We start from the raw sequence: 16,806 nt of genomic DNA, 5'->3' as shown, positions 1-16,806 counted from the left end.
ATGCCAGAAGGAAAGATCAGCAAAGAAATATTTGAGAAATAATGGCCAAAATTTTTCCAGAATTAGTGACAGACACCAAACAGATCCAAGAAGCTCAGAAAATAGAATGAAAAAAATACACAACATCAAAAAACAAAGCCAAACCCCCATATAAACACCTAAGCATACCATACTCGAAACAAAACAAAACAAAAAAGCAAAGACAAAGAGAAAATCTTCAAAGCAGCCAAAGGGAAAAATAAACACCTTACCAACAGAGGAAGAAGGATATGAACTATAGCAGAAACCATGCAAACAAGAAGACAACTGGATGACATTAAAAGAAAAATACTGTAAACCCATAATTCTATATCCAGGGAAATTCTGTATCTTTTGAAAGTAAAGGCAAATACTCTCTCAAACAGACTGAGGGTATTTATTGCCAGACCTACCTACAAGAAATGAAAGATTTCCAGGCAGAAGAAATACGATTAATATCAGAAACTTAGATCTATACCAAGAAATTAGGAGCACTGGAAATGGAATAAATGAAAGTAAAACAGAATCCTGTGTTGTATTTTTAATTGTTCTAAAAGATAACTGACTGCTTAAAGTAGTTAGATTTAACTGTAAGCTGCCCAGAAAATAACAAAGCATTTACTATTTTAGAAGACACTTACAGGCAATTTCTTTCCATTAAACATGACCTTGACCCCCTTGCATGAACCAGCCAAATCATAAGCTCTTCTGGTCATGAGGGCCACAATATCCTTGTCAAGCTTTTCCATCTTAAATTTAGACAGATCTGGTTGGAATGTTATGCATGTGTAATCTTCACCATCAAAATGCTTAATTTTGGCTTCAGAAGTCTTCATCATGTTATTCATCCATGTCTTTAAAAGAAAAAATACTCAAATATTTCTATAATGCTTCTATATTTTATTATACATAACACTCAGTTCATGAAATACATTCATTTACCACAACTATATCCATTTCCAGCTTTACAACAAACCAAACAAATCCTTGAAACTGATATTAGAGATGAAAAAAATTTAAAAACTACTACAGTTGTCCCTCCTTATCTATGTTCCAAAACCAGAAACCATGGAGAGTACCAAACCCTATATAAACTGTTTTTTCCATACACACCTATGATAAAGCTTACCTTATAAATTAGGCACAGTAAGAGGTTAATAATAATAAAATAGAACAATTATACTTTAATAAAAGTTATATGAATGTGGTCTTTCTCTCTCAAAATACCTTATTGTACTGTACTCAACCTTCTTGGATGATGTGAGATGATAAAATGCCTACGTGACGAGATGAAGTGAGGTGAATGATGTAGGCACTGTGACAGAGCATTAGGCTACTACTAACCTTCCAACGATATGTCAGAAGGAGGATCATTTGCTTCTGAACCGCGGTTGCCCACGGGTAACTAAAACCATGGAAAGTGAAACCACAGATGGCAGCGGGGGGGGCGGGGGACACTATTATAATAACCTCATTTGAAAATAAGCAAAATGAATTGCACTTTATATACTATTAGTAAAATAACTTTGAAATTCTTCAACATAATCATTTAGAATTTTACATAAATAAATACTATGCTTTCCCTGACCAAATTACTTTACCTTATGTAAAATTTCAAACTATTTTCAAAGGGCTACCAGAGTAAAATAAGACAGAATTTTGAAATATGAACTTGATGAATCAATGAAGAATTTTTCAAATATGCTAAGTGGATACATTTCAATTAGTCTGTAAGGTTCAAGACATTACTGGTAATGCTTAACTAGGTTAAAGGAAAAGTCTATTAAATAAAGCTCTTCATTTTCAAGGAACAGGAGAAAGATTTATGTAAAATCTCCTAGGCATTCTGAAGTCTTTTTACTCTACTGACATGCTTAATGCTTTTTAAAAAAAAGTGACATAGGCATCATTGCCATTTACCTAAGGTTCTATTATCTTAGCAAAGCAACACAACACACACACACAAAAATTAGACACTTTTCTATCATACCTGCTTAAAACTATGTTTGTATTCTTTGCAAGCAGTTTCTACTGTAAACTTTGTACTGAAAATATTACAAAGTTTTGCACCATAACCATTGCGACCACCTGTAAGAAAAATCAAATGTGAAAGATTTAATGAAAAGGATTTTAGGAACTTTGTTAACTACCATGGGACAAGTCTGTTGCAAAATAGTTCCACTTACTGCATTATTCAATCACCAATTGAATATTTCAGAGTATATTTAGATTTTTTCATTTAAAGAAAAATACAATTAAGATTTAGCACATACAGTAATATAAGTAACATGCATTTTGTAGATTCATTAATTTCATCACAATTTCAAAAAAAATTAAGCTTGCTATCTCCTATAATCAAGTAAATCTGCGTGAGTATGAAATCTGACCTTTCTATCAAAGTTACTTCTCTATTACAAAATTTAATCTACATCACTTCCTAAAGCTCTGGCTTTAAAAAATAAATAAAAACCATCAACCCACTTGAGCAATGGAAATAAGTAGGAAAACACTGGTTTTGATCAAAGCACTTCAACTCTATTTACAAAACCTAGATTTACAATCTTGACCCTTGTAAAACAGTTTAGAAGTAATTCAACTGATACCAAAAGACATGGTTCTCTTATGCAATAAGAAATTCACATATATAGGAATCATACATCTGATTTTCATCAGCACCCTAATTCGAAACTCAAACTGTTAGCCAGGTTAGAGTTCTAGCAGTTGTAGCATAAGGCAAAGTACTATCAATTAAGCTTTTAAAATGTCTCTGTCAGACTATAATCAAGATAATACTTACACATGATAGTTTTTTATAGATACTAATTCTGAAAAGAATTTTCTCACAATAAAGCTACACAGGTTTCCTTTTCTATAATACTTTACATAGGAATAGTTAAATTTTATGTTGGAAGTATAAAAAAATTCAATAAAAATTCTGATCAGCTATTTAGACTTTACCTGTTACTTTTTTCTCATCATCATCATAGTTACTGGATGTTAAAAGCTGTCCAAAAATTAACGCTGGAACATAAACTTTCTCTACTTTGTGTTCTACTACTGGAATGCCTTTCCCATTATTCCAAATGCTTATAATATTTGATTCACTGTAAATAAACAAGCAGAGTTTAGAGCTTAACATTTCCATAAAAAGTAAAGCAATCCAGAACAAACCTAAGTAATTATAAGCAAAACTCCAGCCATTACTAATTGAAGACACTCATCTTTCAAGAAAATACTTGCTGAGGACACACTTTTCTACCCAAGTCATAACTCAAATTAGGGCCACTAAGACCTACAGGCAATGCTGAAAAATTTCTCAGGAAAAGAAACTCTCCTCAACTTCCCAGAAAATAGTAAAAGCAGTGAAGCTTCTACCAGAAGTCAGCTCCAGATTCTGTTTTCTTTTCATCTGTATTAGCCACAATCTTCCTGCTTCATTCTACCAGTACACCACCTGTAAACCACAAGCTCTGCAGGGCCAGGAGCCATTGCCATTTTCATTCCCTAACTACTGTTGCAGTACATATGGAAAAGGACAAACAGCGTGAAATGTATTCCATTCTCACCCTAAATATTACTGGGTTGTTTGCATTATGGCAATCACTGTCATAAACTAATTTTAATATTTTTAAAATATCTAGATTTTACCTATTTTAGGTTTTTTAGGTTTTCCTATCACAAAACCATCCATTTAAGCCCTGAATGGTATGCAGCAGAGGCTCCTATAGCTAAAGCAACTTGACACAGGCAGTAGTCCTGATGGAAAATTTTGAGTAGTATATGCTATCATTCTGAGTAGTATATACTATAATGCCTTTACCCATTTAAAAGCCAAATTTGCAAAGAAACACAGCTTCATAACCAACACTAAGAATTGGTTTAAAAAGCTACCATTTGACAATCTGATTCATAATTATTCTTAGATATACAGTTTCACTCACACATACACACCGTAATCTCTGAAGAGGTATTAGAAGTAGTTATCACAACTAAAAAATTTGTTATAAAAGCCAAAATTAAAACCATATACCCAAGGGGAAATCAATTAATTAAATCAAATTAAGTAGGAAGGAAAGAGGGAGGGAGGGAGGGAGGAAGGAAGCAAGCAAGCAAGCTAACAAATAACTTTTAGCACATCTTCTTTCCCTAATCAGAAACCAACTTTTCTTTTCCTCACTGTCCAATACAGGTTCAACTCTTCAAATGTCCTAAGGCTCAAATTTTGATAGCCTTTTTTTATTCAGATCTCCTGATCATTCTCTAGAGTCCTTAGTCATCAAGACTTACTAGTTTGTCCTTAGGTTCTTTTATTCAGTATTCAGTCCTTTCTTTATCCCAAATGCCAATTTACCAGTCTAGACTGATATCCCCTAAATACTGTAAATTAAGCTTAAAAGTCCTCTACTGCATGTTCACAGCCCATTATCCAGATCCTTAATTATCGCCAAATTTAATTCCCACTATTTCACAACATGTATCCTGCTTTTCCTTCAAGTCAGTTTATTACTTGTCCTGAATGTTCATTCCCAGTTCTTCCATTTCTTTGTTTAGTGGTCTTTCCCTTGCCTTAATGTCTTTTTACTCTTTGTCTAGCCAAAATTTACCCTGAGAGTCAGTTTATGACTTCAGTTCTCCATTAAGCCTTTTACCCAGCCTATAACAATGTTTCCCAACCCTCCTTATATACCAAGACTAGCCAGAAAAAAAAAAACAAAACTAAATTATTGATTGGGTAACCCAGGAGATGATTAGATTATCTTGCTTGTGGGTAAACACTCTCTACAGAATACACAGCTGAATGTTTAAGCATGTAACAGTTTCAAATTGCCTACTATATAGTTTCACTTGTGCCTCCTAAAGGCAGTGGACCCTAGAAACAAGGGCCAGCTACTACACTACTTTTTTAAACTTCCAAATAGTTCCCAGCGTTAGGCTTAAAATTAATAAAGAAGAATTCTGAAGGAAATAAAGAAAGGCAATGAATGGAAAATTACAGATCTTAAGTATCTCAGAATGATACAAAGCTAATACACTCATGAGTAAACCTTTAAAATTGTTTTCATCAATTTAGCATATCATATATGGTACTATAATTAAGATGGGTATTTTGTAAATTCATTATCTTTATCACAGTTTACAAAAAATAAGGCTTGACATCTCCTACGTTCAGTAAGTCTATATGAGTATGAAATTTGAACTTTCTATCAAAGTCACCTCTATTGAAAAATTTCAATCTATAATCTCTTCCCAGATCTGGCATTTAGGTCTGTAAGCTCTAAACAATGATTCAGAGTTCTATAACTATATTCTTTGCTCCATCAATAATCTTCACAGAAATACTAGGAAAAAGAATACTGTGTTTGAATAAGCTACAAATAAAGTTTTGAAATATTTAAAGCTAAAAAAGAAACCTGGGAAATAATCTAAATATCTAATATTCGTTAACTGTTAAGAGGTTAAATTATGATATACCGACGTAATAAAATAATTCGTAATAGGTTAAAAAAAGATTTAAGTAAATCTATATAAGTTAATAACAAAGGCTGTCCACAACATGTCAAATAAAAATAGAAAAGTATATAATCCTACCTTTTAAAAAAATAAAAATGTATCTGTATACATATTTCAATATGAGTGTGTACTATTTTTTTAAAGCTACAGATTTAAGATTTTTAACCTTAAATAAACAAGAATAGTTAAACTAGAAGGACTGTTAGAACTCTGGTTAATGTGCTTTCCACATTTGTTTTTAATCAGATAGACACCAGCAAATACTAACAATCATATAAAGAGTTTTAAGCTCCTTTGTAAAAAGGTGCTTCAATTTCTCTAATTTTCTAAAAGAGCTGTCCAAATTCTGCATGGTACCCCTTGCTAATGTATTCTTATGCCTTTTACAACCATGGTTGTTATTTAAATTTTATCCCCATATTACTTGTTTGAGTACTATTGAGAGCAAGAGGTAAGCTGTGCTGTATGGCCTCCACACTTAACCCATTAACTATCAAAATTTAACCTGTCCTTTACACAGAGTTCAGGTACACACATGCACAAAGAAAAATTTTAAATCTGCTATACAAAATGTTAAAAAGAATGAAACAGAGGATATCAAAAATGGACAGCAAAAAAAACTGGGTCAACGAAATAAACTGCAGAATAGCATGTTTTCCCATTTCAATTCTGCTTTTAAATAACTTCTTAAATAAGAAATCTAAAATTGTCTCTGAAATGAAATTCATTTTTATAAAAACAGCATTAATTCTGTGCTAATACACAGTAAAAGAAAAAATAAGGAATGAGCTTATGGGAGGAAATTCACAAAAGACAAAATGTTATGGTTAAAATTCAGAAACACAATATAAATAAATAACAAAATATGAGCAACATAGCAACATCTCCCAAAATGCTTGTCTATTGCCAACTGTAAATATATATTTTAATATTTAAACATATATTAAAATATATACTATATATTTCAATTAAAAGCAGGAGAAAGGGCGCCTGGGTGGCTCAGTTGGTTAAGCGACTGCCTTCGGCTCAGGTCATGATCCTGGAGTCCCTGGATCGAGTCCCGCATCAGGCTTCCTGCTCGGCAGGGAGTCTGCTTCGTCCTCTGACCCTATCCCCTCTCAGGTGTTCTCTCTCTCTCATTCTCTCTCTCTCAAATAAATAAATAAAATCTTTAAAAAAAATAAAATAAAAAATAAAATAAAATAAAAGCAGGAGAAAGATTCAATAGTCTCTCACCAATGATTTATAAACAAAAGAGTAAAATTCACACCTTCTTCCGTGGAAGTAGCTATGAATTTTTGTCATATTGAAATAAAAGAACTTTCTAGCAGAACTAATTAAAATAACATAGAGATAAATTAGAAAAACTAGTATCTGATTGTCATTAAGAACCAAATAAATTGGGTGCCTGGGTGGCTCAGTTGGTTAAGTGACTGCCTTCAGCTCAGGTCATGATCCCAGGGTCCTGGGATCGAGTCCCGCATCAGGCTCCCTGCTCTGCGGGGAGCCTGCTTCTCCCTCTCCCACTCCCCCTGCTTGTGTTCCCTCTCTCGCTCTGTCTCTCTCTGTCAAATAAATAAATAAAATCTTTAAAAAAAAAAATAAATAAAAATAAAATTAAAAAATTTAAAAAAAAGAACCAAATAAATTTAGTTATAATCTATGTCACAACAAAAACACTGTTGACTGAAAAGGGAGAAAGAAATCACTAAAGGCATTAGTTACATAGAATTACTCTGTCCAGAATCTGTAATAAATTTAAAGGTAAAGCACGCCACCAAGAGCTACTATTCAGTCTACAGAGTTGTTTTATAGCTCACTTCTTGATCACTTTGTTATGATGGGATTCTATGTAAGCTGTTTAAGTCCATGTTGTTGGATTAATGTGGCCAAAATAATTAAGATAAAAAGAACCAACTGTAACTGTAACCATGTTCATCAAGAATGTATTTAAGAGAGAGCCCCTTCTTCCTTAGTTTTCAGTCTTTCCATTCTGAATTTTAAAAAGCTTAAAGATATCTAACATTCAACATCTATTACTATTCACTAGCTAGCTCTCCTAAAGCATAATAAATGATATTGTTTTTAACTGACAATTTTCTAAATACAGAAGAAAGGGAATCTTGAAGCTAAAATTTCCTTAAAACTATTTTAAACTTCTGCATAAATTAACAATTTATAAATGTCCTGTGCATCTAACCACATAAATCCTCAAGAATGTATTCATTCTAGAAAGGATCCAAATGGGGAAAAAAAAAATGAAAGAAAAAGAAAATCTGGAACTTCATAGTTATGTAGTAGTTATGTGGTAATATTTTAATACACAGCTATCTTCATGATATAACCAAATATAAGTTATATTTTCATATATAAATATACATTAATCTTAACCATACCATCTAAGATTAGTGACAGTAAGACTATACCTGAATTGGTTAAATTTTCATGTTAGAGAAAATTCTTAACATCATTCTAAATTACTAATAAAATTATAAATGTAAATGTAATGCAATATTTTACAAAAGGCATGCTATTGAAAACAGGGTCAATGTAACAGTAATATTTCTAAGTTAAAATGGTATTATTTTCACTCCCCTTCAGTTCTCCAAAACAAATCACCATAGTGAGATCTAATTAGCTGAACGCCTGGCATATATTCTATAATATCAGCAGTTCCTAATTTACAAATGATGTTATAAATAATAGAAAAGCCCAAATATTGGTCTTAACAAATAAATTTAATCCATAATATAACTGGGACTAGTACTACCAATAGCACTTAACCTTGACTCTCAAAGCAAAGGCAAGAAGGAAAGATTGAGTGACTGACTACTGTAATCACCTTCAACAATATCCACAGCATCAAAGAGGGAGAAAAATGGGTTTCCAAGTGTTCCCATAAGGAAGTACTTTGGAGTAAAAGATCATGAATGACAGAGGAAACTATAAAAGTATAGTATATTCTGGCTAAAAGAGGCAAAAATAACAAGATCTCAAGCAACAGGGAAACTTTAGGAGTACTAATTGTATACAGTATTCATTTGAGGAGTATTTGGGGACTATCAGAATAAAACAACTTAGCATAAAAAAGTTAAACTTGAAATATACTTACGGATCAATAGAAACTTTAATACAGGTCATATTCTTATCCCTCTGTTTATTGTCAGCTGCATTAACTACAAATTAAATATTTTGATGAGTAATAAAATAAAGTTATATAAACAAATATATGACAACTGCATGTATATCCCTACTTAATATAAACATTTATATATGGTAATAGTTATTGAAATTATTGATACTAACTTCTAATAAAAACTTTATTTTCTAAATAATATTCTTAAATTTTATATCACACTAAATTACTGTTATGTCTTTTACTACAAAATGGGGGGAGGGGAAGGGCAGATTTTGTGATATATAAAAATAAAAACAAACATCTGCAGGTTATAACGCCCTAATCCAGGTTAGGTCTAAAAGAAAAAAAACTGAGTTTAATTATATTTTATCTTGGAAACAACTACTTTCTCCTGATCTTCAAAAAACTTGTGGTTTTATAGACAGGTTGAGCTAAAATCTGTTATTTTTAAATTAGAAAGACAAAGTCTTCAGCATCCTTAGAAATCAAAATTCTAAATCCTATGCACTATAATTGATAATATATTTGCATACGTTAACCACTGCTGGGGTTAGACACATGACTACACAAATTTTAACACAAGTTAGCTGTCAAATTCAACTTCAATCATAGAAAAAATATGTTCCTGATAAACACTATGTAACATAAAAGTAAAATCGAGTGGATAGCTGGGAAGCAAGAGTGAAAAGTATAAAATACAAGAAACCAGTTTTATTCCCCTATCCTTTCCCCAAAGAAGGACCAGAACAAGCTCAGAGAGACCCACACAACCCAGCTGTCTAGGAAACTTCAAGTGGCATTGATAAGGTGGCAGAGCCCAGAGTCTCTAGAAAGTGCTTGGCTAAAAATATTTCCAAAATGCAAGCATTCCCTAGGAATCAATTAAGCATCCACACTTCACTGTGATTTCATTTATCATGTGCTTTGGAAAAAAACAGAGATCATTCAGAGCAATGGTTGTTAAACTTGGCTGCCCAACAGAAATTCCTGATTTGTTGGTGAAAACCCCAATTTTACATGTCTCATAGCAAACTCGCCAAATCTGCAAGGATCAGGCCCTGTAATCTCTATTTTTAACATGCCCCTCAGGTGACTGGTATGAATGCAATCTTCAGATGACTACACTTACAAGAATATAAACCAACTGTGGATTACTGATCAAATAACAACACATTCACTTTACAGATAAACGCAAAGACATGATGTGCACAGATATGAAAATATTACAGTGAGTACAAAATTTTCTGAAGAACATTTATATTCAGCATAGAAGCCAGAGATATGCCTTTAAAATTTACACAGTAAGTCTGGCTTTATATACACACATACACACACACATACACACACACACACCCCAAAGGACACAGAGGAGTTAAATCTTAGGCAAATACTCACCCAAAATTTCATCAAAGATCTTGTATAAACCTGGCACAAAGGTAACCTCTCTGCAATTCATTCCTACATCTTCATCATACACCCACATTAGCTGCATTGTAAGAAAAATTGAAAAGGACTTATGGGGTAAAAAAAGCATTTAACATCAGTTTTACATAGTATAAACCCACATCTGTCATTTCCTCTGTAAATACTTAGATCTTCAAAGTAGAAAAACATATACTACTTCAGTTACACTCAACTTCAGGATATGCATATTCAATTTAAATAACTTCAAAATTGAGATCTTACTCATTTTGTATTGAGTCTGTATTCTTATTTATAAAGTCAGCTTATTAATATAAGGCACCAAGAATTGTTAGAAATGATATTTAAATAAAACAGAAAAAATCTTTCATTAACTTTACACTTTTACTTCATGTTTTGTATTTTTCTATAAGGAGCACAGAGTAAAATAATATGAACACAGCATGACTTTGGAGACAGAGATCTAGCTTTAAACCCAGCTCTTACTAGTTGAGGGATCTGAACAAGTTATTTAAATTTATTTAAACTTCAGGGGTGCCTGGGTGACTCAGAGGCTCAGTCCTTAAGCATCTGCCTTGGCTTAGGTCCTGATCCCAGAGTCCTGGGATGGAGCCAGCTCCCTGCTCAGCGGGAAGCCTGCTTCTCCCTCTCTCACTACCCCCGCTTGTATTCCCTCTCTCACTGTGTCTCTGTCAAATAAATAAATAAAATCTTAAAAAAAAAACAAACTTTAGTTTCCTCATCTATAAAATGGGGATAACAGTACCTACTTTCTAAAATTGTTAGAATCAGACAAGATAATATGTGCAAGCCAAGTCCATAGTAAGCACTGGTCATTAGTGTATATGTACACATTCTAGAATTTGAAGCAAACCACGCATAAAGGTAAGGACTTTTAAAAAGTTCACACACTACCATTTTACTCTATACTTCTTACCTCTGATAGTTTATATCTCCTAGTTTTTTTTATCTTTAGCAGAAAATGAAGACATTTCTACCTCTCTTACATCTCTCACTCCACTCTATGAGCACAGAGACATGAAATAATGTACTTACAAAGTATACAATCACAAAAAATTTACTAAAAAGTACATATAGATACACATCTCCTAATCTCAAATTTAACAAATAATTACCTGTGTCAATGGTTCCACTGACCCAATATATGTATCAGGACGAAGGAGAATATGTTCAAGTTGTGTCTTTTTCTGATACACTCTCTCAACAGACAACTTCTTTGAAGAATCATTTTTGTTTGCAGTTTCTGACTCTTCTTTTTTTGCAGCATTGTTCTGATCAAAAAGAGTCTAAAATTAACCAAAAAATCAAATTTAAATAACCTACCAAGGGGTAAACTAAAATGTATATGGACACATACCATAGGTTTTCTTTTTAATGACAAAATTATCTCTCAGGTTGATTTTTAAGTCTTAAAGAGAACACAGGTCTATTTACTGACAGTCCAGTTCTTTTTATACTACAGCGTAAAACTGCAGTTTTGACTAAGGTATAGTCACCAGAATAGCTAGAAATGCCTACATCTCTTCAATCCAGAAATATAAACATTTCCCAATTCTGTAAGTTACCAAGTTAATTTTTACAGCCCTCAAAACTTTCCAAGAAATACGAGTTCTGGCCAGGTTACAGGTTCACAATAACTGAACCTGGCTACCTGCAGGAGTCTTCAAATCTTCTACATTATCAGTTCCCTGCCATTAAGCCACTGAAGATTATTTTAAAGGGTGGGCAAAAGTAACCTACACAAAATAGTGACTATGTAGTTAATATACACTGAGCTGGCTGAAAACACTAAGCATGGTTTATGAAATCTCAAATTTCACACTTTTATAGGTCATTCCAATAATTCCTTATAAATCAGTGCTAGGTGCCCCATTCTGAGGCACCCGCTGATTCTAGTTTTTGTGCCAGTTCCAAGGAAACAGAGGATGGTGATCCTAATTCTAACCATTCCTACAGTAGATAAGGATCACAAACTCGAATTCCCAAGGTCTGGAGATTTCCCTGTCATCTTTTTTTCCTTTTATTTTTTATTATGTTATGTTAATCATCATACATTACATCATTAGTTTTTGATGTAGTGTTCCATGATTCATTGTTTGCGTATAACACCCAGTGCTCCATTCAGTATGTGCCCTCTTTAATAGCCATCACCAGGCTAACCCATCCCCCCCACCCCCCTCCCCTCTAGAACCCTCAGTTTGTTTCTCAGAGTCCATAGTCTCTCATGGTTCATCTCCCCCTCCGATTCCCCCCCTTCATTTTTCCCTTCCTACTATCTTTTTTTTTTTTTTTTTAACATACAATGTATTATTAGTTTCAGAGATACAGGTCTGTGATTCAACAGTCTTACACAATTCACAGCACTCACCATAGCACATACCCTCCCTAATGTCCCTGTCTTCTTAATAGCAGAAAACACACTCTCTCCTTCTAGAATTCCCTAATATTGACGAATAAGACATGCCACTAAAATGGCTATAATGGCATGTTTTTTCACAGTCAAAAAATAATTCACATATTAGAAACAATGAAAATTGAGATATCTTCACAAGTCTTTGAACTTAAGCAGAAATGAAGCAGTCAGAAGACAAACAAGAGGAGAGATTTTATGAATTTGAACAAGCAATAAACCACTTTAATTCAGGTCCTACACATAGCCATACCATTATCTTTAAAGTTAATATTTGAAAAAAGTCATTACATAGTCTACATTTAAAACATGTATGTTTAAAAATCAAATACATGGGGCGCCTGGGTGGCTCAGTCGTTAAGCGTCTGCCTTCGGCTCAGGTCATGATCCCAGGGTCCTGGGATCAAGTCCCACATCGGGCTCCCTGCTCGGTGGGAAGCCTGCTTCTCCCTCTCCCACTCCCCCTGCTTGTGTTCCTGCTCTCGCTATCTCTCTCTCTGTCAAATAAATAAATAAAATCTTTAAAAAAAAAAAAATCAAATACATGGGCGACTGGGTGGCTCAGATGGTTAAGTGACTGCCTTTGGCTCAGGTCATTATCCTGGAGTCCCAGGTTCAAGTCCTGCATGGGGGCTCCCTGCTCAGCAGGGAGTCTGCTTCTCCCTCTGACCCTCCCCCCGTCTCGTGCTCGCTCTCTCTCTCTCTCTCTCTCTCCCTCTCGAATAAATAAAATCTTAAAAAAAAAAAAAAACAAATACATAACCTCGAGCAGTCTAAACCAGGACAAGAACTATAATGTACAAACACTATGGAAATTCAAACAATTATAATCTTCCAGTACCATAAATTTTAAATAAAATTAGACTTAATATTGAAAAAAAAAAGTATTATAAACAAATCATTTTCTATATTTTAAACTATATTCTTATACATTCTTTCATTTATAAGGTTACCCATTAACACTGCTCTGAGTCAATTAAAAATAGCTTTGGACAAAGGAAAGTAAGTGTTTCATAAAATCTTCATAGTCTATTACTGTCAAGAGTTAGATGATGAACTAGCCAGAAATATACATTTTAAAAATACCAGTTTCCAAATTTCTAATCATGTTCCTTGCTTTTCATGAGACAGCTAATTAATTCATAGAAACAAATTCAAAAGTAAAAGCACAACTGATTTTAGTATAATGGGTCATCAGAATAGTAAGGACTAAGATCACACTCTTAGCAGTGTTTAAAGACAATAAATGCTATGGAATCAAAGGGAGGTAACTTCTTACCATTAACTTAGAACTGCTTGCAATCATTGGCATAAAGGTCAGGAACTTATAATAACCATGCAAGTAAAAGCTTTCTGATCCCAGGCTACTACTCCAAATCCCACAACAAAGAAAACATCTTCACGATTAGACTTAATCAAGGACTCACGTTTACCTAATTGGGGCTTCTGTGTTTGGCCCGATGAATTACACTTAACTAAAAGGGGAACAAGTAGGGAAAATAAGGATAAAGTCCTTTATCACTCCTTTTTCAAGAATTTACAACTTCTCCCATATTCCCTCACTACCAATCACTTCTTCCTCCCAAATGGATACTTGAGAATAAGGAATGCTTGGCTTGCACCTAACACATCCCTATCAAGTTCAAAAGTTGTCATTCTTGCTAGGATAATGTCTCAAAAATCAGAGAACAAGTCAGACAAGATTACTATTTGTAATGTTCTCTAGGAATATTATATAAATATTAAAAATAAGTTTGACAATATACTTAAAGTATTTTATGTCAAAATGTTTTTTCCTAAATATATGACACATGTTAAGGAAAGAAAAAAAGGAACCATTTTATTTAAAGTAATGAAAAGCATTAAGGAACATATTATTTATAGAATATCATAATAAAAGATGTTTTGAGATCTTTGTCAATATTTCAACTCTGGTTTATATTAAATAATTTCTAAAACTTGCATATAAACCTTTAAACCTGGATATTTCATTGAGTAAATATTTTTAGTTACTTTTACCAAAAATTATTTGTGTTGACTATATAAACTTCTATTGCTATATCTTTTATGTAAAGATATTATGTAATCAAGTATTTTTAAATTAGTAGCTTATTAAAACTTAACTGTTTAGTGACCAAAATTACAAGGCTATATAAAAAATCTATATTATACACACATAGGAAAAAATATAAAATATACCCAACAGAATATCAAAATTATCTGTAAGAAGTAGAAATAGAAATTATTTTCATTTTTTCTGATACACATTTTCCAATTTTCTACAACGAACACATATAGAAGTACTTTAAAAGCTTATTAGCCCATGTATGTGAAAACATAATTACACTAGACTAAAACTGAAGGTTTCTTTTTTCTAGTGGCACTGTTAATACCTACCTATTACTTCTGCAGTCCCAACATTCTCATTAGAATTTAGGCAAAAAGGTAAGTGAAACCAAAATAAACAAGACTGGCAAGTTTGGCAGAGTAGAAAACAGAAATTAACATTGCAGTCAGATTTGTCTTTTACTTTCCCATTCTCAACAAACGGTAGTTTGCACTGCTCACTGGCTCACTAGCAGCAAACAGAAAGAGGAGGTTCTCTCCTGAGAGGTCTGTAAGTTTTTCTCACAGAAACCTAAAATAATGATCTCTTTTAGCTCGTCTTTATTAACAGAAAGTTGCCCCCTGAATAATGTCCAGGCCACTAAAAATCAAAATCTGGGGATGAGGGGACAGACAGCAATTACACCACCCCCTCAATGGGATGGCCCCATCCCTAGGATAAGTATAAATACAAACACCTTGGGACTGAGAACTAAGTAAAATGAGAAAAATCTATTGATCATCTTCCCTACAGCTCTTATTGTCACTATCTCTAGGAAAGAAGAAGAAAAAAGAAGAGAAAAGAAAAGATTAGAAAAGAAAAAGGAAAGAAAGATCAGAAAAGAAAAAGGAAAAGAAAGATCACCTGGAGTAGTTCTTCAGTTTTAACACTGTTACTAATAATATTCAGAAGAGAGATCATGAAATTAGCTTGAACACAAACAGATCAGCAAACTCCTATCTACACATTTACAAAAGTACTCTCAATCCCACAAATGATAAAGGAGACTGATATATATCTGGTATCTGTAGGCTAAAAGAATTATGCTCATTTTGGGGGTGGGGGAGCTAAACTTTCCACATTAATGTCAGTACATTCAGGTTTTCATTAACAATTTATTTGGTTTACTTGTAAATCCACCAGTTTTCCAACATTATTAGCTCTATTTGAGAAGTTGAAAAATTCTTCTTGAATTGTAATAATCTCCTCATCCTCATGTTTAATTGAGACAAGTATATGTTGGCACAGAGGTTTGATTTTTAAATTTGTTTTTGTTGCTGTTGCTGTTTTATTAGTTTTTTTGTTTTTCAAGTCCTTGTTTCACTAATTTTTTTAATGCTTTTTAAGTTTTTGAATTATGCTCATTTTAAACACTGAAAAGAAGGTCTTTTGATTCAAAATAATGATTTAACCTTTTCTTATTCTTATTATGTTCATAGTAGTAAAATATCTTGTACTACATTGATTGACTAAGTAGTCCACATTAAATAAAAATTCACAATACACCCTTAAAAATAATCAATTACCAAAATCATTCTAAATAAATTTTAAGGTTTGCTAAAACTGAAAACTTACAATTTAAGTTTTTTGTAATTTATTTTACTGCCTAAATTTGTGTGGACAAAACACCAAGTTATTTATAGTAATAAATAATTCCAGCATCTAATAACACTAGAATATAAGAAATCAGAGCAACATTTTCATTCCCATATAAAACTAAAGACAATAAAAATGTAAAATAACCCCATATGAAAATATCCTCCACAAATCTAAAAACATTTTAATTCTATTCTTTGTGGTTTACACATCTGATGCCATCCATAACTGACTTTTTCTGAAGTTCAAAAGCTGGCTGCCAAATTAAACAATGCATTGTTGGGAATTTCTTAATTATAACAAAAACATCAAAATAATACATAAAATCCATATTAAAATATTAATCTATTTTAAGCACTTTTGTAATATTGCTAACTCCTAGTGAAAGAATATAGATCTAATACTTTTATCCAAAACTCAACCTTTATCAAGAATACTTCTCGGGCGCCTGGGTGGCTCAGGTGGTTAAGCGACTGCCTTCGGCTCAGGTCATGATCCTGGAGTCCCGGGATCGAGTCCCGCATCGGGCTCCCTGCTTGGCAGGGAGTCTGCTTCTCCCTCTGACCCTCCTCCCTCTCATGC

General features: G+C 33.0%; 1 protein-coding gene across 2 annotated transcripts in view; it reads right to left on the bottom strand.

Annotated features, from left to right (window-relative positions):
* The window catches only part of TOP2B (DNA topoisomerase II beta), a 60,917-nt gene that overhangs the window by 35,091 nt on the left and 9,020 nt on the right, over window positions 1–16,806 (bottom strand). The window contains exons 2-7 of one of the 2 annotated variants that reach the window (XM_081825582.1): window positions 11,227–11,397; window positions 10,064–10,154; window positions 8,642–8,705; window positions 2,977–3,122; window positions 2,009–2,106; window positions 660–872 (exon numbers count right to left, since the gene is read on the bottom strand). In XM_081825582.1, coding sequence (XP_081681708.1) covers window positions 660–872; window positions 2,009–2,106; window positions 2,977–3,122; window positions 8,642–8,705; window positions 10,064–10,154; window positions 11,227–11,397 — 783 coding nt within the window. The remainder of the gene's footprint in view (window positions 1–659; window positions 873–2,008; window positions 2,107–2,976; window positions 3,123–8,641; window positions 8,706–10,063; window positions 10,155–11,226; window positions 11,398–16,806) is intronic. The other variant, XM_081825583.1, reaches the window with a different exon arrangement.

Source organism: Leptonychotes weddellii, chromosome 1, assembly GCF_054177405.1.
Source record: "Leptonychotes weddellii isolate Sample4059 chromosome 1, ASM5417740v2, whole genome shotgun sequence".
Lineage (NCBI taxonomy): Eukaryota > Metazoa > Chordata > Mammalia > Carnivora > Phocidae > Leptonychotes > Leptonychotes weddellii.
Note: the sequence above shows the minus strand (reverse complement) of the source record. Positions and strands in the feature narration are given on the sequence as shown.